The sequence below is a fragment of the Rhineura floridana genome, chromosome 6, assembly GCF_030035675.1.
Source record: "Rhineura floridana isolate rRhiFlo1 chromosome 6, rRhiFlo1.hap2, whole genome shotgun sequence".
NCBI lineage: Eukaryota > Metazoa > Chordata > Lepidosauria > Squamata > Rhineuridae > Rhineura > Rhineura floridana.
Window position 1 is genome coordinate 30837674 of NC_084485.1, and position 25968 is coordinate 30863641.

General features: G+C 42.7%; 1 protein-coding gene across 2 annotated transcripts in view; it reads left to right on the plus strand.

Annotated features, from left to right (window-relative positions):
- KCNB1 (potassium voltage-gated channel subfamily B member 1) overlaps nucleotides 1-25968 on the plus strand; it is a 260306-nt gene that overhangs the window by 228813 nt on the left and 5525 nt on the right. Inside the window, exon 1 of one of the 2 annotated variants that reach the window (XM_061631344.1) lies at nucleotides 19089-19447. The exons of the other annotated variant lie outside the window; for it this stretch is intronic. Within the exon in view, the coding sequence (XP_061487328.1) occupies nucleotides 19400-19447 (48 nt within the window). The 5' untranslated portion in view covers nucleotides 19089-19399. Of the gene's footprint in view, nucleotides 1-19088; nucleotides 19448-25968 lie in introns of those variants that run through there. 2 annotated transcript variants of the gene reach the window in all.

A 25968-nucleotide genomic window follows, 5' to 3' on the forward strand; every position in this document is an offset into this window, starting at 1 on the left:
TCTCCACTATCCTGACATTGGTCAGTCGCTCCCCCTCCCCACCCACCCCTCTCTCTCTCTCTCTCTGATCAATGCCCATAGAACAAAGGACAAAAAATCATCAGGCAGGTACTGTTCCTTCAGCTCAGTCCCATTGGATGCTGGTGGTTCCCTCTGGGCCAGAGGAACAGAATAGCTGAGCAGGCTGCAAGGTAAGAGAAGTTGCAACTGAGAGTGATCAGCCGTGGAGCGCCTGCTGAAGTGTGGGCCTTGACAGACTCTTGATGATGTTGAACCCTGATGTCAGCCCTCCATAGGAAGCTGCCTCATGACTGGTCAGACCTGTCCATTTAGCCCAGTATTGTCTACTCTAACTGGTAGCAGCTCCCCAAAACCTCAGGAACAAGTCTTTCCAAACACCTGCAATATGATCCTTTAAAAAAGAAAAAGCTGGAGATAATCAGGGACCTGAGACATTCTGCCTGCAAGGTATGTGGTCTACAGTCCCTCTCCTCTTCTTGTGAGGCATCTATTTATTTATTTATTTATTTATATACCGCCCCATAGCCGAAGGTCTCTCGGCGGTTTACAGCAATTAAAACATCTACAGGTGTGCCAGGACAAGGCCCATAAAAGTAGAAATATTCTGGGTTGGTTTGCACCAGCTCTAGGTCAGCCAACTTGTGTAATCTATGAAGTGTAGTAAGACAGTGTGCAACATGCATGTTGCATGGGAAAGACTTTGTTCTCCGTAGGCCTTCCTGCCAGGAACGGATGATGCAGTGGCATAGTGGGGCAGTGGCACCCTCTCAACACCAGCATTGCTGTGCGTACCTGGACAGTGCAGGAGTAGGGCAGAGCAGCGGTGAGATTCGGGCAGGGTTGGTGCAGCATCAGAGCCACTCCAGGACTTCTGCTGGTGCTCCAGCGCAGCTCTGACCTTGTTGCCACATTATTCTACCCTCATACCACCCAGATACATGGTGTCCCAAGGTCAGTATCACCCTACCATTAGGGCAAATGGGGCACTGCCTCACCAAGATCAGTCTGCTCTCAGCCAGGCCCTGCCTCCATGCCTTCCTACTTAGAACCAGTCCAGGGAGTGGCCCTGGCTATCAGCTTCCTCCTCCTCTTCCATCTCAGTGTTGCTCTTGTAGAACCCAGCAGGGAGGAGGATGGAGATAAAACTAGGATTAGATGGCTCTTCCTAATGTTACTGCTTGGCATTCTGCCCCACCAGTCCCAATGGGCACCAGCCACCACTGCCACCATCCTCCCACACCAGCCATTCTTGCTTTCTGTGCATATACCAAAGCCGCCAGGGCACTAGCAAGTTAATGCCATCCTCAGCTCATTATATGGAGAGGGGGCTTGGCTGAGCCAGTCCAGGATTAGCTGGATCCTGAGACAGTCTCACAGTTGTCACATGATGACATCAGGCTCAGTCATCCTGCCCTCTGCCACGTCCACTCTGTGGCTGCGGCAAGGCTGCAAATGAAGCAGTGGCTCCACCTCTCTGAAAAGCCCCTTCACAGGGGAGGGGGAGAACAGGGCTGGTGCCAGACTGCCCTGAGCCCTTGGATACCAGACTACCATGACCCCCTGCGCATGCACACCCATGTACTTTAATACACTCAGTCGCGCTACCTCTTGCTTTGCCACGTCAGCACACATTCCTGCTATCACCCAAGATGGTGGCAGGGGTGTCAACATGCCCGCACTGCCATCTTGAGTTATGACAGGCATGTGCACTGACGCATTGCCACCCCTGACTCTACCTTGGATGATACCTAACATCCTGCAGAGCTGTTCATTCATTCTTACAGCTCACGAATACTCCAAAGCAAATAAATCTTTCCACTACCATACAAATAGTAAAGATAGTAAAGGACTGCTTATACTAATTATCTAGGCTTTGTTCAAAATCCAACTGATGTATTCCCCAACTTCTCTTTCATGCAAAACGGATTAGTTGCCTGCCTCCTGGGTAGGAAGAGCTATGAAAAGTTTCCTGTTTGGGCTGTGACCTCAGCTGAATAAGAAGGACTCCCTGGCTCTGGTGTGTTCCTTGGCTTTGACTTCAAGGTTTGGCTATGTCAATTGCCTATGGGTTGGTGCTGATACTAGGTGAAATCACACAAACCTCTGTATGCAGGGCTGTCACCAGACAGACTGCCACAGGCCCCTGCGTGTGCACACACGGAAATACACTGCTCGCACCACCTCTTGCATTGTCACATGAGAACTCATGCCTGCCTTCACCCAGTAAACAAATAACAATTGTTTCAGAAAGCAGGCAAATAAAACTACAATAAGGGCAAACAGTAAAACTTCCAATTTAATCTAGGCAAAACCAAACACAAGACATTCAAACTGATTGGATTATTGCAATGTACTCTATGTGGGGCTGCCCTTGAAGACAACTTGGAAACTTCACCTGGTCCAAAATGCAGTGGCCAGATTACTAGCTGGTATTGCTTTTAGAACTCATATAACCCCTGTTTTAAAACAGTTGCACTGGTTGCTGATTCATTTCCGGGCCCAATTTAAGGTGCTTACATTAGTATATAAAGCCCTAAATGACTCAGTGCCCAAATATCTGAGAGACCATGTCCTTCCCTACACACCCTCTCGTGTGTGAAGATCAGCAAAGGGGTGTGTGTTCTTGGTAGTTCCACCACCCTCGGAAGTTTGAGGGGGCAGCAGAAAGCATTCTATGTGGCAGCCCCTAAGTTGTGGGATTCCCTCCCCACAGAGGTGCACATGGCACCTTCGCTGCACAGTTTTTGGTGAACACTAAAGATGCACCTCTTTACCTTGGCCTTTGGCACTTGAGATGTATGTTTTCAGGACCCACCCTTTCTTGTAAATGTAATCTGTTTTAATTGCTTTTACTACTGAATTTTAGACTGCTGTAAGCCATCTTGGTCCTGCTGGTGACACGTGGGCAATAATAATAATAATAATAATAATACGATGATGATGATGCATGGAAGGTAAATGTCCAAAACAATGCAGAAAATAAGGTAATTATGTAACATTTGCAGACTAAAAGCATGATAGCAAGTACCACTCATAGTCACTTGCATGGTTTCTGGTCCTGACTTCAGGCAACCATGTACATGAAATGTCAAATGGAATTCTCCAACATTCCTCAAGCCCCTTTAATTGGCTATTGAATGTGGCACTTTCTGCATGCAAATCATGTGCTTTACCACTGAGCTATGGAACATCCACGCTTGGTCATTTGTAAACAGACATCTCCTGCATTCCAATATTATATCGATATTTGATGCTTCAGCTAAAGTTTCTCTAGAAAAACAAGCTGTGGACAATTTTTCATTTTTGTTTTGTTTTAGGAGGGGTTGCATCACGAATACCATCAGCATGCTGCTGCTATTTTCTAACAATTTGGCAAGCCAATATCACATCAACAAATGTATTTCTCTTAGTTAGCTGCAAAAATAAACGTTTAGCTGATGTATGATCATGCTGCTGTTTTACAACCATCTTTTAAGGAGGAAAAATGCATATGCACATATGTGGCGGTAATGTTAGTTAGGCTTCTTTCTCCCACCCCTTCTCTCTTTGCGGGGAGGGGGGGATCAATTATTTCCTTACATATTCAGGAAAGGAAGGCATCTTAAGCAATCAAGCTAATAGGTTTTTCCTTAATTACTTTTAGCTGATTTCATGCTCTCTTGGCACATTGCTGATTGAACTAAACCATCCAAAATTCACCAAAGGCAACATTGTGTACTCAATGTTTTGTAAAGGGATGGGGAGAGAAAACATTGAGTGAGGTTCAGCAAAGCCACTGGTCTAGTAAGCCCTTGGAAGTGTCATTTTTGGTGTTAAGATGATAAACACATAGGCCACCTTGACATGAGCTGTATTCACAGCTATTGGATAGTGCATGGCCTTTAATGTGTTGCTTTATCTCCTCTGGAGATTTGGAAGTCAGACATGAGATCAGTACATATATAAAGCTGAGCCAAAACAGGTGTTAGGTTTGCTTTTGCTTTTCTTATTGTCAAAATGCACCTCAATTTATCAGCGGCTTTTGACAGCCCCTTCAAAGCCCCTTCAAAATTTTTGCTTTTTTGATGATAGGGCAAATTTGCAATAAAACCAACAAACAAAGGCTGGATTTTAAGATAGCAAGAACTATGCAGCACAGGTGGGCAGAAGGTAGTCCTAGCAGACCCATCTGGGTGATTTACAGTAGGCTGGAAAGTATTTCTGATTCCCAATTTTTTTACAATAGCAGTAACGAAATGACTCCCCTCACCCCCATCGTAAATTATACTGCTGAGATGAAAACAGTTTGGGATAACCAGATGTGGATTTTTGTGTAGAAGGACTAAGAGAACTCAGTTCTGTTTTGGTATCCTAAACAAATTCCAGGCCTCAGAACTGTGTAATTCTGGGTGTATGTCTTTTGCTCCCATATCTGATTGGTGGAACTCAGAGTTGTAGTAAAAAGCAAAGTAGACTATAGCTGCAATCCAATACATTTACCTGGGAGAAAGTCCTAATGAACACAATGGAGCTTACTTCTGAGTAGACATGTGTTGGATTGTACTGTAAATGCCTTTACAGAGGACAGGCCTTAGTAGAGTTGCCACACGTAGGAATGTTTGCAATTACAGGTGAATCTCCCTAATTTTCACTTTCTGAAATAATATGTGGACTGAAACATGGTCATCCTTCCAAATTTTCACTTCTCCAAAATTTGCAGTGCCTTTTTCTAGCCAAATAATGTGTACAAAAATGCACATACTAGAATAAAGTGTGCATTAATTTGTATGTATTGGTTAAAATAGCATACAGAAATGCATTCTGTAAGGGCGAAACTGCTTTGCAAAAATGTGTGTATTAGGCAAAAATGCAAACAAAAATGTGTATATTAGGATAAATTGGCACTAAAATGCTGCTGAATTTTCATGAGGAAAAAAATTCAAAATTGCTGAGAAAAATTTATTACTTGGGAAAGCCGAACACGTTTTGGCCTCTACTATATTGGGCCTTCATCAGGGGATAAAATAGTCTGTAGCAATCTCTAATAGCAAAAATGCTTAAATTTTTAATGGACTTTCTGAAGAAATAAACTTTTCTCACTTTTGGGATTTTTTCCGCTCTTTCTTTGTGGCTGTTTGGATGCTGACTGTTTTTGTTTCTAGAATTTTCATGAGGACCTCTTTTTAAAAAAAAAATTTTTTTGCAAACTGATGTGGGCATGCAGAGAACAGAATTTGCATGGGAAAATGAAAAGCTGACAGAACTGAAATTGACAGACTCATCCATCCCTAGTCTTTACATGAAGGCCTTTGAAGGGCTGCCTAGTCCAAGTCCAGTTTAAAGATACAGACCCATCCGAAGTTTTTGTCGTTATGTGCCTTCAAGTCTATTACAACTTACGGCGACCCTATGAATCAGCGACCTCCAATATCATCTGTCGTGAACCACACTGGCTTCCTTTATGGAATCAATCCATCTCTTGTTTGGCCTTCCTCTTTTTCTACTCCCTGCTGTTTTTCCCAGCATTATTGTCTTTTCTAGTGAATCATGTCTTCTCATTATGTGTCCAAAGTATGATAACCTCAGTTTCATCATTTTAGCTTCTAGTGACAGTTCTGGTTTAATTTGTTCTAACATCCCATTATTTGTCTTTTTCACAGTCTATGGTATGCGCAAAGCTCTCCTCCAACACCACATTTCTCTTATCCACTTTTTTCACTGTCCAACTTTCACATCCATACATATAGATTGGGAATACCATGGTCTGAATGATCCTGACTTTAGTGTTCAGTGATACATCTTTGCATTTGAGGACCTTTTCTAGTTCTCTCATAGCTGCCCTTCCCAGTCTTAGCTTTCTTCTGATTTCTTATTATCTCCATTTTGGTTAATGACTGTGGCAGGGTATTGATAACCCTTGACAAGTTCAATGTCCTCATTGTCAACTTTAAAGTTACATAAATCTTCTGTTGTCATTACTTTAGTCTTCTTGATGTTCAACTGAACTCCTGCTTTTGTGCTTTCCTCTTTAACTTTCATCAGCATTCGTTTCAAATCATTACTGGTTTCTGAGTATGGTATCGTCTGCATATCTTAAATTATTGATATTTCTCCCTCCAATTTTCACACCTCCTACATCTTGGTCCAGTCCCACTGTCCGTATGATATGTTCTGCATACAGATTAAACAAGTAGGGTAATAAATACACCCTTGTCTCACGCCTTTCCGATTGGGAACCAATCTGTTTCTCCATATTCTGTCCTTACAGTAGCCTCTTGTCCAGAGTATTAGGTGCACATCAGGACAATCAGTTGCGGTGGCATCCTCATTTCTTTGAAACCATTCCATAGTTTTTCTACACAATCAAAGACTTTGCTGTAATCTATAAAGCACAAGGTGATTTTCTTCTGAAATTCCTTAGTCCGTTCCATTATCCAATGTATATTTGCATTATACTGGTGCCTCTTCCCTTTCTAAATCCAGGTTGGACATCTGGCATTTCTTGCTCCATATATGGTGAGAGCCTTTGTTGTAGAATCGTGAGCATTACTTTACTGGCATGGGATGTTAAGGCAATAGTTTGATGATTACTGCATTCCTTGGGATCCCCTATCTTTGTAATTGGGATTATATTGAACACTTCCAATCTGTGGGCCATTGTTTAGTTTTCCATATTTAATAATTTTTTGTCAAAATTTGGACAGATTCAGTCTCAGTAGCTTGTAGCAACTCTATTGGTATGCCATCTATTCCTGGTGATTTGTTTCTTCCAAGTATTTTAGGAGCAGCTTTCACCTCATATTCTAAAATTTCTGGTTCTTCCTCCATAAATATATCTGTCATCCTTGCATCTCTTTTATAGAGTTCTTCAGTATATTGCTTCCATCTTCCTTTTATTTCATCTTGGTCCATTAGTGTGTTCCCCTGTTGATTATTCAACATCCCTATTCTTGGTTTAAATTCCCCTTTAATTTTTCTAATATTTTGGAATAGGGCTCTTTTTCTACACTTTCAGTTGTCCTCTTCTATTTCTATACAGTAACTACTGTAGTTCTCTTTGTCCCTACGTACTAGTCGCTGTAGTGTTGCATTTAGGGTTCTAACCATGTTTCTATCTCCTTTTGCTTTTGCTTTCCTTCTCTCTTTGACAATTTTAAGAGTTTCTTCAGTCACCCATTGAGGTCTTTCTCTCTTTTTAACTAGAGGTATTGTCTTTTTGCATTCTTCCCTGATAATGTCTCTGACTTCACTCCATAGTTCTTCCGGTTCTCTGTCAACTAAGTTTAAAGCCTCAAATCTGTTCCTTATTTGACCTTTATATTCTTCTGGGATGTTATTTAAATTGTATTTTGGCATGATGATTGCTTTGTTGTTGTTCTTTAGCTTTACTCTGATTTTCGATGTTACCAGTTTATGATTTGTCCCGCAGTCTGCTCCTGGTCTTGGTTTTACAGAAAGTATGGAACTTCTCCATCTTCTGCTACCAATCATGTAATCAATTTGATTCCTATATTAACTGTTTGGTGATGTCCACATGTAGAGTCCTCGTTTCGATTGCTCAAAAAATGTGTTTGCAAGAAACAAATTATTGGCCTCACATAATTCAATAAGTCTTTCTCCTGCTTCATTTCTATCTCCTAAGCTCCATTTCCCCACAATTCCTAGTTCTTCTCTGTTCCCTACTTTTGCATTCCAGTCCCCTTCATTCACCCGCTGTCCCACCCCCCACTCGCTCACCCTCTGCCCCCACTGGCTCCCTCGCTCCCTCACCTGCTGTCCCGAGGGCCCCTCGTTGTTGTGGGGGAGTAATGCTCCCCTTCTGCTGCAGGCTTCCTGCTGTGGATCGCAGGGAGGGAGCTGCCTCCTCCCCCGCTCACCCTCACCCCAGCCACCTGCCCACCTTCCCGAGGGCCCCTCATTATGGTGGAGTAGTAGCACTCCCCTTCGTGGCAGGCTCCCTGCCGTGGACCACAGGGAGGGAGCTGCCCCCCAGCCACTCGCCCTCCCCCCCAGCCACCCGCCTGCTGTCCCAAGGGCCCTTCATTATGGTGGGGGAGTAGCACTCCCCTTTGTGGCAGGCTCCCTGCCATGGATCGCAGGGAGGGAGCTGCCCACCCACTTGCTGGCCCACTCACGCCCGCTGTCCCCCGCCCCCTGTCCCCTCATCCCCCACCCCCACCCCCACCAGCTTGCTCGCCTGACCTGCTGCTCCTTCTCCTGCCTGATAGGTAGGTAGGTAGGTAGGTAGGTAGGTAGGTGGGGCATGCGTGTGTGTGCCAGGGCCCATGGCAGGCTGGTGCCCAAGGGTCCTGGCATGCCTGGGGCCAGCCCTGGTTGCAGTCAAGGAAGGGGCTGGCTTGTGTAGCTGTGGCAAGCTGAGCAGGCCGTAGCCAGCTGGGGAGAAATAGCCTCAGAGGGAGGCAATGGTAAACACCCTCTGAATACCACTCACCACAAAAATCCTATTCATAGGGTAGCCATAAGTCAGGATCGACTTGAAAGCTGTCCCAGTGGCTGGTGGCCTCTGGGACTGGTAGAGTGGGAGGCAGGGAAACCAAGAGTCAGTGCAGCCAGGGCCAATGACAGGCAGAGCCCACTCATCCTAGTTTTGTCCCCATCCTCCTTCCTGCTGAGTTGCAGAAGGGCAACAGTGAGACTAAGGAGGAGGAAGCTATTAGGTTGCGCTAACCCCTGGGCTACTTAATAAGAAGGCAGCATGTGAGGGCTGGTTGAGAACCGACTAAGGTTGGTGGGGCAGGACCCCATTTTGCCCTAGCAAATCAGCCTCCACTGCAAAGTCCCTGGCAGGAATAAAATCAAGCTTGTAAATTAACCCACCCCAGGTCACACGTGTTAAAAGCAGGAGATATTACCATAGCAAATGTCCAGTCTCAGCGCCATATGTGTCAAGATAATGTGCAGCGAGGGTAACTTGTGGGGGGTGCCAGGAGGTAAGCAGGGGTGCTCATCCATTTTCTGTGCCCAGTTTTGGCTCCTATAGAGATGAAAAAATACCTGGAATTGCCTGGAGGAGTCGCTTGTTACAAGGGAGAATCCATGGGTGGGGGAAAGGTTAAGCACCGTCCATTCTGTGTGTTGATTCTCCCCCATGACTCCCATATTAGTTTTATGCAGGGAAGTTGGTGTTCAAAACCACACATTTTGTCATCATATCTAGTTGTGCCCCAGGGCCGTCCCAAGACATTTTGCCACTGAGGCCTCCTGCCCGTTCCATGTACAGAGGTTGATTGGACTGGTAGTAGAATCTAACTTTCACACTGTTGAGGGGATACATCTGAGGCAGCAGGCCAGTTTAGGAAGCACAGGACAGGACATGTGGGGGGATGGCTGGAGGTTCAGAAGGAACAGCCAGGGGGCTGCCACTGCTCCCCCAGTATCTGCTACCTGAGGCAGTTGCCACACTCTGCCTAATGACATTGTTCTGTCCTAATAATATCTTACATGTTACCTGTTAGGGACGCTTTTGAAAACTAGAATACAATTGCTTCCCCCCGCTTCCTTTTAGTTACCACCAGTGCACAACAAACTATTAATTATAGTTATGCAGGGCCAGGAAGGCTAAAAAAATGTTCTGTATTAGCAATGTTGTTGGACTTTATTTGCAAAGCTGCACCGAAAGTGCCTGTGACATCTCTCCTCATTCTGTAATACAAAAGCGACATGTACATTACCCAGATCTATTACCCATTATCCAGCTCAGGTCATTGTTAGATCTATGTGTAAAAATGCCCTGAGCTTTCAAGTAGGTGAAACTGGCTTTTTTTTTCCCCAACAGAAGAGGTCCAAGACATTTTGGTACTGAATAGGGGACAAGCAAATTCCTTCCGTTTTCTTCTGTAATTGCTCCAAGAATCTAACACCTCTTTGACATGAACTCTGCCTGGGGTTCTGGATTTCAAAACATTGTAATAGAATTTGCACCTGTATGGAACTACGAGAAAATTGAGGGGTCAGGGGGAGAGAGAGAAAGAGAGAGAGACCCAAAGTAAATATCAAAAACCAGCATTTCAAGTTTTAAAAGTATTACACATTAATAGTTTCTCAACTGTAATATTATCCTGTTACAATTACACTATTATGCTATTGTGCATTATACCTGGTTTTTTTAAAACCTTTGGATTAGAGAGTTTGATTTTTAATTTATTCTTGTTGTGTTTTTACTTAGAATCGGTAGCAGTTAGTTTAGCGGCACAGACAGGGTGGCACTGCTCACCTGCCTTCCGAACTGTCTGTTTTTATGATGTTTTAGAGTGTTTTTAGTGTTTTTGTTTGCCGCCCTGGGCTCCTACTGGGAGGAAGTGTGCGATATAAACCTAATAAATAAATAAATAGAATATTGAGCACTGCTCCTGGTTCCTGAGAGGGAGAAGGGGAGGAGCAAGAAACAGAGAGCGAGGCGTGGCATGGGCACAGCAGCAGGAGTGTCGGATTAGCTCTGCTGCCATGCCTCGCTTCATGCCCTTCCCCCTCTCACTCTCAAGAACCAGCAGCAACACTCATAGATCAGTAGGCAGGTGAGCAATGCCACCCCGTCTGTGCTGCCCCCAACCACTGCTGCTTAGTGACCATTCTTTGGTTTGGGGTGGTTGGTGGAGACACAATTATTGTCCACCTGACAAGAAGTAGGATTGCTAGAGGTACAACAAAGGGGCTAGCCTGATCCCACCTTACTTTGAGAACCATTTTTACTGCAAAGAGCCTGCCGCCTCCCCAAAAAAGTAACAGGAATCCCCTCTCATTCAACTTGCAAAATTTCAGAAATGTGCCTCTGTAGCAACAAGGGATTCTGACATTTTGAGATCCACTTCATACGTCGGAACCTCACAGTCTGGATTGGAATCTCGCACAGGCGGATGTCATAAGTACACCTAAATTATTAGTAATTGTAATAGACTTCTTGCTGCCCTTTAATAGTAGCCTTCCCCATATTTTGCCAGCTGAGATGAATAAGTAGTACCTAATGATAGTATTGCTGCTATTTTTCCATTTTAAAAAATCTTACGTTGAACACTCCACGTATACCTCTACTCAGTTGTTTGCGGCAGAATCATGTTTAAGCATGTTAAAAACCACACCTGAGTTATAAATCCCTTTTCCTTTGAAGAATCAATAACAGTCATCTTTGAAGCCTGTGTTCAATGGGCCTGGTCCTTTTACAATTTTACATTGATTTATCCCAAAGTTACTTAACACTGACAAATTATTAGGAGTCATAAAAATGCGGTCAGGGACTTCTGGATTTACATTGGTGGGAACCATTCAATGCGGGCAAAGCTCTCCTGGAAGCAGCTGTCGTTTGGTGTTCCTGGAATCCTTCCTATGTATATTGAGGCTTATTTTCCAAGATAGCAATATCATTAAGGGCCAATACCATTTGGCAGAGGCCCAGAGAAGTATGAGATTGAACTATGATAGCAGCCCTGTACTTGGGCAGGGGAATCCTAGCAGCCCTCCATCAGTCAAAGCATAATGGGAAACTGCTCTGAGCATCATAGCACACACCTAATGAGAGTGGTGTGACAACACAAACACAGACATGGGGCAGGCATAGGGATACAGGAGAAATTTAATGCTGTTTGCATTTAAAGCCAAATCTATCGAATTTGCACTTTCCAAAACTATATGAGAACTGGATGTACTATACTATTTATTGATTGCGGTCAAGGACCCATATGAACAAGCGCATAAAAATACATTACAGACAGGTTAGAAAATAAAATCTGTGATACATAAGAATTATACAAAACTCTATTTGGGTAAAACAATGCAAATTGTCGACATTAGATGGAAGCACGTATTAGTTGGGCCACATAAACAAACTTGGCAACTTGAATGGCAATTCCTTTATCTGAGCCAGAGAGAATAAAAGCAACCATGACATCGGGAGGTTTATATTTGTATTGCAGATTCATCAATAAGAGTTTAAGAAATTTGTTTCGGATCTGGGAATATGAGGGACAATCGAGGAAACAGTGGCGGAGGGTTTCAATATTATCCGAGCCACAGGGACAAATACGATGTTCGTAAGGAACCCCCCTAAACCTCCCCTCAAGAATCGCAGAGTTTAAAGAGTTAAACCTAGCTTTGGAGAAAGCTAGACGTAATTTGGGAATAGTAAGGAAAGACAAGTAAGGAGCAAACTTACCAAATTCAAAAGTTAATTTTAAATGCAGGGGAGAGCATGTTTTCGAAGCCATGGTAATTGAAGTCTGATAATCAATATCCTTAAGGCGGGATCGAATTGAGATTAACGCTTCTCTTGGCGAGTGGAGGACTAAATATTCTTTGGACAGACCCATTCTCAACAATTTTAATTCTATTTTTTTATTCCAAATGGAGGAGCAGGTATCTTTCCAATATAGAGATAGGAAGCCCAGAGGAGTATTAGTTGATATTTTCACCCAGTAATTGGCAGTCATTAACCAAGCCTGGCACTCCATTGAAGGAAGCCCACATTCGAGCCTAAGTGCCGCTGATGGTGAACATCTCGGGACCCCTAGAAGATGGTGTAACAAAATAGAGAGGACAGCTTCAACTGTGGAATCCATAGAGTGGATCCAGATTGGTACTCCATATAAAAGTTGGGGTATGATCTTATATTTAAATAGTTTGATAATTGCTGGCACAAAACGACCCCCTTTATAATAAAAGAATCGGAGTAGACTCTTTATAGAGTATCTTGCTTTCGTTACTGCCTCTCTTATATGAGTGGCCCAGCTCAAAGAGGAATGGAAAGTAATACCTAGGTATTTATATTGAGCAACTTGGGCAATTTCGTGGCCATTAATTGTCCAAACTGGAAAGATTCTTCGGTTTGAGAACACTAGAATCTTAGTTTTGTCATAATTTATGGATAATTGGTTCTCAGTACAATAGGTCATGAATGCCTTTATCATACGTTTAAGGCCAATCTTTGAGAAGGATAGGAGCGCGGCATTGTCGGCATATAGCAACAATGGACAGCGCTCATCGGCAATCTTGGGAATATGAAACTCTGGAGAGAGACAGTGATCTTTCAGATCGTTTAAATATAGATTGAAAAGGAGGGGGGCTAAAATACAGCCTTGTCTCACCCCTTTAAACGTAGGGATGGGGTTTGTTAAACCACCATCCTTACCACAACAGACTCGAAGGGATGTGTGTTGATGTAATTGATAAATCAGAAAAAAAAGTCTTTTATCGATGGAAGTTTCAGATAATTTGAACCAGAGTTTGTCACGGGGTATAGAGTCGAATGCGGCCCTTAAATCAATAAAGGCGACATGCAAACCGATACCCTTATGTTTACTATATTTTCTGGCTAGGTGATGTAAAACAAGACAGTGATCTAGAGCCGAAAAACCTTTTCTAAATCCTGCTTGTTCTATGCCAAGGATGTTTTGATCATTCATCCAGGACTGGAGTTTTATTTTCAAATAAGAAGCATAGAGTTTTCCTATTATTGATAAAAGACTAATAGGACGATAGTTGGAGGGATCTTGTCTATTCCCTTTTTTGAAGATGGGAATAACTATTGCTTCTTGCCAGGATATCGGGAAATGTCCCGATTCATTAAATCTAGTAAACAACTTGGCTAATAGTGGGGCCCACCAATCTTGGAAATTTTGTAGGAGCTCGGCAGGAATATTGTCTGGGCCTGGCGCTTTACCTTTTTTTAGCCCTGCAATCAATTCTCTTATTTCGGATTGATTAACAGGCGACCAAACGGGTAGCATAAGGGGATCGAATGACAAAAAGGAGATTAAGTTGTTAGAGCATTCGTTCTGATATAAGGCCTTAAAGTAACGTTCCCAGGCTTGAGAAGGGATAGTATACATAGCTAGGGAGAGTGGTCTGAAAGCCTTCGAAATAATAGACCAAAAACTCTCCGAGTTTTTTGACCTGGATGCGCAAATAAGGTTATTCCATTCCTCTTTAAGTGCCTGGTTCTTTTTAAATGCAAGAGTTGCCTTATATTTTCTTTTAGTTGAATAGTACACTGGAGGGAGATGGCTCAAATGTTGCTGGCGGTAATTTAGATAAATAGACCTTAGCTGGAGTTTTAAGGCTAAACAGTCCTTGTCGAACCATTTGGGACGCTCAATCTTACTAGGATTGAGGTTAGATGGCCGAGTGGATAGTAGAGTATTTAGAGATGAGGATAAGGAATCGTATGAAATAAGGAGCTCGTCTAAGGAATCCGTATTCATTAAAAGAGACCGAATAGCCAGAGTATTTGAGGAAGTCAGATATTTTCCTATCTTGGAAGCTAAGGAAGGTGTCCAAATGGACCTCTTATGGTAAGCAGGAAAGTTTACTGAAGAACTGTAATTGTGGGATAAGCACAACTTCTCATGGGTGTAACATGAAAAATTGAGAGGAAGATGATTGCTATTTAATTTTGTTCCAATGGCAATTTTTTCTATCAGATTAATTAGATTGTGAGAAATTAGTACATAATCAATTGTACTGCTTCCAAGATTAGAAATATACGTATACTCTGCACAGTCATCCACATTCTCAAGGCCATTCAAGATGATCAAGTGGTGACTGGCTACAAAGCGAGCTAGGCAGATTCCTCCACAGTTAATCTTCAGATCTTTCGATTTCCTGTTGTAAGGAAAGGCTGAATGGTCACATTCCTCACCACGCCAAAGTTTTGAAGAGAGCAATACATCATTATTGGAGCCAATCCTTGCGTTAAAATCTCCCATAATTATCATTTTTGCATTAGGGTAGGTGTTTTCGAGGTCTAAAATATACTGGTCCAGCAATTCCCAATTAGATTCTATGGAAGCATAAGCCATAAGGGGGGGCATATAAACATTAACAAGCAGTATAGAAAGGGCATCAGTTTCCATTAACGCTGCCATCGCAAGGGATTTCAAAGACTGGATAGGGGATACTTTAATATTCAGGGAGGTCGAAATAAAAATCACTAAACCCCCTTTTGCTCTGCCATTCAATGAGGGAGTAGCAGGGAGATCTAAGGCAATAAAACCGTTTAGGAAGGGTTTGTGAGTGATCCAAGTCTCCTGCAGAAAAATAATATCGTATCTATAAAGATATGAAATCCACTCATAATCTGTTAACTTTGAATTCCATCCTGCAATATTCCACGAAAGGAAATGTAGGGGATAGTTGAGATAGGGAGAGAGGCGTTACAATAAGAAATAGAGACATCGGAAGGAATTGGATAAACACAATTTGGTGTAGGGTAGCATTGTCAATTAAGTTCAGTAATTAAGTTTAGAGAGCCAATGTCATCTCTATAAATTGCTCCGTTGTTGATGTAGTGTTTTTGCATTGGGAGGGACTCGGATTGAGGAGGTAAGGAGTTCCTTTGACTAGTGGGAGATCCAAGTTCCTCTGAGGACAAAAATCTGGCTCTGACCCATCGCTCAGCCTGAAAAGGGGCATTTGATTTGTGATCCGTAGTGCTTCTGACCAAGGAACATTGGTGAGATGAGGCAGGAGCATCTGTTTTGGGAAAAGCGATCTTTTCTGATGAAAGATTGGCCAGAGGCAAGGACTTGTTGAACCGATTGGGAGCAGTGACCACAGTGCTATTAAATTAAACATACATGTAACTGGCCAATTGCCAAGAAAATCCAACACGGTCACATTTGACTTCAAAAGAGGAAACTTCACAAAAATGAGGGGATTGGTAAAAAGAAAGCTGAAAAACAAAGTCCAGAGGGTCACATCACTCGAAAATGCTTGGAAGTTGTTTAAAAACACTATATTAGAAGCTCAACTGGAGTGCATACCGCAGATCAGAAAAGGTACCGCCAGGGCCAAGAAGATGCCAGCATGGTTAACGAGCAAAGTCAAGGAAGCTCTTAGAGGCAAAAAGTCTTCCTTCAAAAAATGGAAGTCTTGTCCAAATGAAGAAAATAAAAAAGAACACAAACTCTGGCAAAAGAAATGCAAGAAGACAATAAGGGATGCTAAAAAAGAATTTGAGGAGCACATTGCTAAGAACATAAAAACCAACCACAAAAAATTCTATAAATACATTCAAAGCAGGAGACCATCTAGGGAGACAATTGGACCCTTGGATGATAAGGGAGTCAAAGGTGTACTAAAGAACGATAAGGAGATTGCAGAGAAGCTAAATGAATTCTTTGCATCTGTCTTCACAGTGGAAGATATAGGGCAGATCCCTGAACCTGAACTAACATTTGCAGGAAGGGATTCTGAGGAACTGAGACAAATAGTGGTAACGAGAGAGGAAGTTCTAAGCTTAATGGACAATATAAAAACTGACAAATCACCGGGCCCGGATGGCATCCACCCGAGAGTTCTCAAAGACCTCAAATGTGAAATTGCTGATCTGCTAACTAAAATATGTAACTTGTCCCTTGGGTCCTCCTCCGTGCCTGAGGACTGGAAAGTGGCAAATGTAACGCCAATCTTCAAAAAGGGATCCAGAGGGGATCCCGGAAATTACAGGCCAGTTAGCTTAACTTCTGTCCCTGGAAAACTGGTAGAAAGTATTATTAAAGCTAGATTAACTAAGCACATAGAAGAACAAGCCTTGCTGAAGCAGAGCCAGCATGGCTTCTGCAAGGGAAAGTCCTGTCTCAGTAACCTATTAGAATTCTTTGAGAGTGTCAACAAGCATATAGATAGAGGTGATCCAGTGGACATAGTGTACTTAGACTTTCAAAAAGTGTTTGACAAGGTACCTCACCAAAGGCTTCTGAGGAAGCTTAGCAGTCATGGAATAAGAGGAGAGGTCCTCTTGTGGATAAGGAATTGGTTAAGAAGCAGAAAGCAGAGAGTAGGAATCAACGGACAGTTCTCCCAATGGAGGGCTGTAGAAAGTGGAGTCCCTCAAGGATCGGTATTGGGACCTGTACTTTTCAACTTGTTCATTAATGACCTAGAATTAGGAGTGAGCAGTGAAGTGGCCAAGTTTGCTGATGACACTAAATTGTTCAGGGTTGTTAAAACAAAAAGGGATTGCGAAGAGCTCCAAAAAGACCTCTCCAAACTGAGTGAATGGGCAGAAAAATGGCAAATGCAATTCAATATAAACAAGTGTAAAATTATGCATATTGGAGCAAAAAATCTGAAGTTCACATATACGCTCATGGGGTCTGAACTGGCGGTGACCGACCAGGAGACAGACCTCGGGGTTGTAGTGGACAGCACGATGAAAATGTCGACCCAGTGTGCGGCAGCTGTGAAAAAGGCAAATTCCATGCTAGCGATAATTAGGAAAGGTATTGAAAATAAAACAGCCGATATCATAATGCCGTTGTATAAATCTATGGTGCGGCCGCATTTGGAATACTGTGTACAGTTCTGGTCGCCTCATCTCAAAAAGGATATTATAGAGTTGGAAAAGGTTCAGAAGAGGGCAACCAGAATGATCAAGGGGATGGAGCGACTCCCTTACGAGGAAAGGTTGCAGCATTTGGGGCTTTTTAGTTTAGAGAAAAGGCGGGTCAGAGGAGACATGATAGAAGTGTATAAAATTATGCATGACATTGAGAAAGTGGATAGAGAAAAGTTCTTCTCCCTCTCTCATAATACTAGAACTCGTGGACATTCAAAGAAGCTGAATGTTGGAAGATTCAGGACAGACAAAAGGAAGTACTTCTTTACTCAGCGCATAGTTAAACTATGGAATTTGCTCCCACAAGATGCAGTAATGGCCACCAGCTTGGACGGCTTTAAAAGAAGATTAGACAAATTCATGGAGGACAGGGCTATCAATGGCTACTAGCCATGATGGCTGTGCTGTGCCACCCTAGTCAGAGGCAGCATGCTTCTGAAAACCAGTTGCCGGAAGCCTCAGGAGGGGAGAGTGTTCTTGCACTCGGGTCCTGCTTGCGGGCTTCCCCCAGGCACCTGGTTGGCCACTGTGAGAACAGGATGCTGGACTAGATGGGCCACTGGCCTGATCCAGCAGGCTCTTCTTCTTATGTTCTTATGTTCTTATGTTCTTGAGCCGAAGAATCAATTGATGGAGCCTATTTATAAGAGACACTCTTTCAGTCTCAGGAAGTGTAAGGTACAGTTCAGCAAGTTGACTTTCTTCGGGTTCCATTTCTTGAAAAGGCACCGCAGGAAATTGTGAGGAGTCCATCTGTTCCTGGTGACTCTTTATCATAGAAAAAGAATCATACAAGGGCGATGAACTATCAGTAATGCTTGGATTGGCTGTTGACACGGAAGTAGTATGGTGCCTAGACTGTATGGACGGGATTACAAGTGGGGTAGGGGGAGATACATTTAAGTAAAATCTCTGTACTGTAAGACCAAATTTGTGCAGGGAATTCCTTATTCGGAAAATATGGTTCGCCATAGCTCGCGAGTGGCATGTAATGATCGATCGCCATTCATGAGGAGATTGAGATAAGATTTTCATAGTTCTTATAAAACTCAATCACCGAGAGGCAGACATAGTTTTACTGAGACAGTTGTCCAAAAATGCAATGTTTGGGAACAATAGTCAGCGGTCAGTAGATTTGCCTTTATAAGAGATTGCCAGCTTATCCACTTGAAGTACTAGTTTCCAGGGGAACGAAGAATTTTGATTGGTAGCCGTCAACGGAGAATGGAAGTCACTCAAGGTTGAAGGGTTATTCGCTTCAACCACACGTGAGTGGTTGAGAAGCCGAGGAGGGGCTATGGATACAGAATCTCCCAAATCGGAGGCACAGCACTTTTCGTTGATTATGCTATCAAGTTGCTTTGGAATTAACTTCGGTCTTTGAGGCTCAAGAAGTTTGAACAAAGGTTTAAAATTCATTTTATTGGAAAAGTTGGGTTTTGGGTTTTTAATGTTTTTTGGTTTCTTTGCATTCTTAGTGTGGTGCAAAGTTCTCTTTGTTCTTTTCGTGTTCTTGCCCGGACCATTTGTAGACTCATTTGAGGGTTCCTGAGAAGGAGGTAGGAGGGACCGAACCACCTGTACCACTGTGTTAAGTAGCTGGTTGGTTTCTGAAATATAAGCCTTGACAAGTTTTATTTCGTCAAGCAGTAGAGAATGTTGTGCTGAGTCAGAAACCAAAACTGCTGGAGGCTGTTCCTTCCTTCTACCAGGTGGTGGCGATAGCTGACCCTTGGATGTTTGATAAGAGTCAATGGTTAGAAAAGTTGATAGCAAAGTTTCATTAAAAGAGTTCAAAGAGTTGTTAAACCCGGCGTCCTGGAGCTCCTCCTCTAGGTTCTTGGCAACAGGATGGTTCAAGGAAGGTTTGGCAGAAAGCTGGTGGTCTAATGTCCACTCGTGTTAATTAGCTCTCAAAGAAGATGAATGCGGACTTAATGAAAATTGATGGTCTGAGTGGGTTAAGTCAACAACCGGTGTAAAGAAACTTGTGATTTTGGACTGTAGAGATCTTCTAGGTACATCGTCCTCGAGTGAGAGGCTCTTCTGCTGATGATTTCTCCTTGTCATTACCATTTATACGGCTCAGCGCTCGGGAAGGTGTGATTTGGTAATATGCAGTTTCCAGAAAAAGTTTTAACTGATGTTGCTAATGGCAAGGCAGCAGAGTAGAGAATTGGGTTACTGCTGCTACTAAGACAATAAAACTAGTGCTAGGTCAATAAAATCATAAAACAATAAAACAGTAAAAAAACCAGCTCAGGGATTAATGGCGGCGTCCTTTTAGCTGTATCTGACTCGTCAAAAAAGGGCTAGAAAGTGGCACGATTGTAAATTGAAAGTAGAGTCACTTTACTGTACTTGTAGTGTTCTCGGCACCTAGTGTCATTTAGGGGGCTCACAAAAAGTTGTAAGAAGAATTAAAGGTTTAAGAAAAAGCAATGAAAAGCCAAAAAGACGAGAGCAAGTAAGAGATGCGTCTTACCGGAAGAGAAGCTAAACCGGACATATGAGAACTGAAACACAGCCACCCTTTGAAAACTGTACCTACCCAAATTTTAAAATTCAGTTCTCCCACCTGTGTTTACAAGAACACATATATTAGGGGAAAGTGTGCATTAAAATGAATATATTTATGAAAATAACGTACAAAATGCATTATATAGTAGGAGAAATTGCTTGACAAAATGTTTCATTAGTCAAAAGTACATACAAAAATGTGTTTATTAGGAGAAATGAGGGCTAAAGATAGCAAATTGCTGCAGAACTGAATTTAAGGTTGTAAGAATGAGAAACTAAGAGAACAGAAAATGAAAGATCCATCCCTAGGCAGGAACCATGTTAGTGCTGCTGAACCAGTAAGAGCCAGGCTTACCATTAGGCAAAGTAAGGCAGCTGCCTCTGGTGTCTGATGCCAAGATGTAGCAGCAAGGTGTTGGAAGACAGAGATGTGTGTGGATGCATGCCCTGCCCTACACTCATTTAAGCTAGCTTGCTTTCTTCAGGGGAGGATGCTGCCCTGTCCCCCTGCCCTGTTGAAGAAAGATTCAACTGCCAATCTATTCATCTTCTGGACTGAAGGGAGGGGGTGCGTGTCATCTCATCCTTCACCCCAGGCAGCACATGGTTTGGGCCAGCCCATGGTTTGGTGGTGGGAAGACAGGCTAAGTTGACACATGTACCTCCACGTTATATCATCCACTTTTGAATTCTCAGGTATTGGTAGGCATTAAAGAAATTGTGCAAAAGTACAGAAAATTAAAGTGGCAGTAGGCGTACAATTCAGCTCTCTAGCAATCTCAGCCTTCCTTCTAAGAATAAGAACAATTTTCTAGTCCTTAACATCGCTTGAAAGCATGTGAGCATTCCTGATGATGGAACCCTCAGGAGCCAGAAGGATTACTGAGCAAGATTGCGAGTGCCCAGAGTAGTTCCCTTCACCTCTCATGACTAGAAGAAATTAAGCAAAATTGTCAAGCGTGCAAAATATATACAGGTTGTAAAATCTGGCTTTTCTTGGTACAGATTTTTATTTTATTTTCTTGATACAGAGAGTATCCACAGCCCAAGGCCAAGGGAGCAAGGTTTGTTTTGCTGCAAAGCAAAATTATAACATTAAAAAAAAAGAGTTTAATTTAATCCTTTGGCGCCACAGGAACCCTTGTTTAAATGGTGTCTGAAGGCAAGAGGAGCCAGCTTCAGGTCTTTTTCTTGTTTGAATCATTTATACACTTAGCTTCAGTGGATGGCACAGTCCAAAGCAGACATCCAGAGCACCCTCTGTTCCATCTGTACTGGATCAGTTTAGGTTATTGTGGCGTGAGAATGCAGACAAGTGCATGAAGAAGTGTAGACAACCACCTGCCCCCCCTTGTCCTCTGCCCATCTGGGCTTCTCAGAGCTAGCTGAAGGGAATTGACTGGGAGTGGGGTCCAGGAAGTGAATAATGCTTTATTGGAGGAGAGGGAGGTACCATCCACCTTGAAGGATTACTGCCTGGGGCTCCATTTCAAACTCAAATATTCTCTTTTAAACAACTGCACTGGTTGCCAGTTCATCTCCAGGCCTAATTTAAAGGTGCTCACATTAGTGTTTAAAGCCCTAAACGACTTCAGCTGTAAATACCTGTAAGGCTACCTCCATCCCTACAGACCCTCTCGGGTTTTAAGCTTAGCAAAGGAGCCCCCCTTGATAGTTCCACCAAGTTCAGGGGGTGGCAGCCTGAGTGAAGGCATTCTCTATGGTGGCCCCTAAGCAATGGTGATCCCTCCCCACAGAGATACATCTGGCACCTTCATTGTGTAGTTTCCATCTTTACCTTTGACACCTGAGGTATATCTTTCAGAACCCACCCTATTCTCTCAACTTAAGTGGTTTAAACTGATTTTAATATTGTCTTTTTTTAAATGGTTGTAACCTGCCCTAGACCGTCATGCGGAACAGTGGGTAAGAAATCTAAGAACAACAACAAGAGCCCAGCAGGCAGTTTCATGTGGGTAGTCCTGAAAGAGCTCTGGGGTCAAGTTGTGTAAGGTTTTAAAGGTGCTTTAAAAATGGATCAAGAGCCAGTGCAGTTGTTTCGAAACTGGTGAGATAGGTCCCATATACCCATTCCAAGTCAGCAATCAGGCTGCGATGTTTTGAACCAGCTGCCATTTCTGAACAGTCTTCAAATTTATTTATTTTATTTTATTTATTTTATTTATTTATTTATTAAATTTATATACCGCCCGACTAGCAATAGCTCTCTGGGCGGTGAACATAAAACAGCATAAAAATACAATAAATAACAAAACAATACTAAAATACAAGCAACAATCCAACACAATAAACATTTTTAAAATTAAATCAGTGTAATTTAAAATGCTTCAGAGAATAGGAAGGTTTTGACCTGGTGCCGGAAGGAGAGCAGAGTCGGCGCCAGGCGTACTTCCTCAGGGAGACTGTTCCATAGTTCGGGGGCCACCACTGAGAAGGCCCTAGATCTTGTCATCACCCTCCGGGCCTCCCTGTGAGTTGGAACCCGGAGGAGGGCCTTCGTAGCAGAACGTAGTGCACGGGCCGGTTCATATCGGAAGAGGCGTTCCGCAAGGTATCGTGGTCCCGCACCGTATAAGGCTTTATAGGTTAATACCAACACTTTGAATCTAGCCCGGAAACATATTGGCAACCAGTGCAAGCTGGCCAGAACAGGTGTTATATGCTCGGACCGCTTGGTCCTTGTCAGCAATCTGGCCGCCGCATTTTGCACTAGTTGTAGCTTCCGAACTGTCTTCAAAGGTAGCCCTACGTAAAGCGCATTACAGTAATCCAAACGTGAGGTTACCAGAGCATGTACCACTGATGTAAGGTCCTCTTTACTCAAATAGGGACGTAGCTGGGCTACCAACCGAAGTTGGTAAAACGCATTCCTAACCACCGAGGCTACTTGAGCCTCAAGTGAGAGGGAAGAGTCTAAAAAGACTCCCAGACTACGAACCCGGTCCTTTAGGGGGAGTGCAACCCCGTCCAGGACAGGGTATATATCCACCATCCGATCAGAGAACCCGTCCACAAATGCAGCCCCCACACAGCACATTGTGGAGCCAGTGTGGTGTACATGTCAGAATAACACTGGAGAGATCTGGGTTCAACTCCCCGCTCAGCCATGAAACTAGGATGGCCACATATCCTACTTGACAGAGGCTGGTCCTCTGTTTGAACGGCTGTCCAACCCAAGTCCAGTTTAAAGATAAAGATCCAGAAGAAGGGAGAGCAGGGAGAGCATTGAAGTTGCCTATCAACAGTTTGTTAGCACATAGACAAGAACTTGAGCAGACACATGGGTCACCTGGTCACAGTCATCTCTGCCAGGAGCAGTCAGTGAGGAACGGTGGCATCTGGCCTCCCAGCAGCGGAGTGACTGCATATTACTGGGAGGAGCGATGTGGCAGGAAGTCACTGCTCTGAGGTCACATCGGGGAAACCATTTTGGTGCTCCCTACACAGTGCCGGCCTTCCCATCACCCCATCCTTCTCACTAAGCAGCAGTGACTCAACTGCTGGGAGGCCAGGTGCACTGGTGCACAGGTGCCCCTCCTCACTGACCTTTCCTGTTTCTCCCTATGGAGAGATGCATTGTATTTCTGTTTAAGTTCTAGCAATTGTTTCTAAATGTGCATAGAAATTAGCATGTGCAGATTTTGTGCACATCTTTTGACCTCGTGATGTGTTTCCCCATTTTTTGCTATTTGTACGTGGCCATCCACATGAAACTCTGTGTGACCCTGCAATAGTCACTGTCTCTGAGTCTGACTTACCTCTCCAGGTTGTTGTGAGGATTTAAAAAATGAAGGAAGAACCCATGTATACGGCCCATGAGCTCCTTGGTGGAAAGGTGGATAAACTGTAATAAATTAACTATATAATCTACAGAGGATGTTACCAGACCATGGATAATTTTTATTTAAAGTATCTTGTCAGGTGAACCAGTACTTCCAGACAATGTAATATATATCCATATGTGATGTGAACTCCTGACAAGTGATCCACCTTCAGCTTTAATATGTGATCATGATTGGAAATGGTAGTGTCTACTGTAAGAGGAAGGGGTCGATTTCAGCTTGTTCCATTTTGATTTTTGTCCAAGCAGACAGAGTGCATGGAGGCTGGTGCATCGTGACCACTGCAGCTTAGCATTCAGCAAGAAAAATGATAAGCATTCAAAAAGTGCATGGAAGCCAGTCAATTTTTTGTGATCCCTGAACTTTCATAGACCACAGCCTAGTTCTTCAGATGTGTTAACTGGATTAGAAAGGTGTGGGGTATGTGTATCACAATCAAACAGTTTGAGATACAGTTGAGGATAAACCAAGGCAATAAGGAAGGAACTTAACTCAGGCCCCCTCCAGGCATCCTTTTTATTGTGTAATTATGGTTAAATATGCTCATGATGCTATTGGGGTAGCCTCATGTGATTCCGCTTTTATTACTGTTGCACTTCCAAACATTATGGGGTGGTCACACTGCTTCATTTCTAATTACTGCATATCATGGAACTTCTTGTTGAAAACCCGTGTCTTTTTATACTACAAATGTTCTGGTTTATTTTTGACCCACCTTTGTTGTGCTATAACTGGGCTGGAAAGATCTGTCAATTTCAGTTCTCTCAGTTTCTCATTTTTCCAGACTTAAATTCAGTTCTCCAGTCTTAAATTCAGTTGCAGAAATTTGCAAAACAAAACAAAAGTAAATCTTCATGAAACTTCTTCAGCATTTTAGTGCAAATTTTTCCTAACACATTTTGGTATGCAGTTTTGACTAAAGTACACAATTTTGCAAGGAATTTCTCCAACTATAATGCATGTTTATGTTATTTTCCCTGCTGTATCCAGTTTTATACACATTTTCTCCTAATCTATGCATTTTTGTAAACATTGATCGGTTGGAGTACTGCATCACAAAATTCAGATGAGTGCAATGTTTGAAGGATGGCTGATAAATTCAGCTTTAAATGCAAACTGAATTGAATTTCTCACCCATCTCTAGCTGTAATCTCTCTGGGGAAGCAATAATGTGATAGCATTTGGGAAGCATCACGGAACAAACCAAAGCAGAATAACACCTCCACTGATGCACTATTACTGTGTTCAAGAACATGTTGCAGAATGTGCTCACATTCAAACACCAGTCTGGAGGGGGCCATCAAGAGAATGTAGAAAATATGTTCCGTGATAGCAGAAAGGTGAAACATGAATACAGGCTCCATGGTCATTATGCAGTTGCACAGAATTAGTGCAGAAACTCCATGCACATTTATGCAGACATAATTGTTGAAGATATACTTTTAAGACCTGCTTATCCCCTGATGAAGGCCAAGTCACTGAGTGGCCGAAACGCATTGGGCTTTCTTTTTAATAAAACTCATTTGGATTTTCATTTCAAGAATTCCTTTTTTCAGCATCTTGGGGTCTCCTGCCTCTTTTTTCTCCTGAAGCATGAGTACAGTATACAATCTAAACATTTACTAAAGCATCAAAGCTTGACCTCTCCTAAAAGGACCAGGTTTAAGAGCACTTACAGTTGGAAGTGTGGCAATTACATACAAATCTTGATTTTAATGTACTGCTGTGGTTGGCTCCAAAGGTATTACTCAGAACAGATTTTTAGCAAACCCCCAGAGTACTTCATTACCAAAAGAAAACATATTTCCTGTTGTCCTTCACGTTGAGTATATTATTTGCTTGGGAAGCAGAGGAACCAACAAATATTTTCTAATGCCTTAACTATAGAAGGGGAGCCATTTATAACATCTAAATGCTGTAATCCATTGTGAATACATTGTGAATACATCCCTACCTGTTCCTTACAAGCAATAATATTGGATAGGTAGTTATACATGTTTACTGCCTTATGTTTCATTTATTTATATATTATTTAATTTATATTCTGTCCTTCAGACTCGAAGTTTTCCGGGATGATACCTGAGATATGTACCATGTATTAAATGCATAATACAGACCATTAAGCAACAATATAAATCAAATATTTTTTAAAAAATGAGTCATACTTCTATCCAATTAAACTCCACTCAGAGTAGAACTACTGAAACCAATGGACCTAAGTAAGCCATATCCATTTAT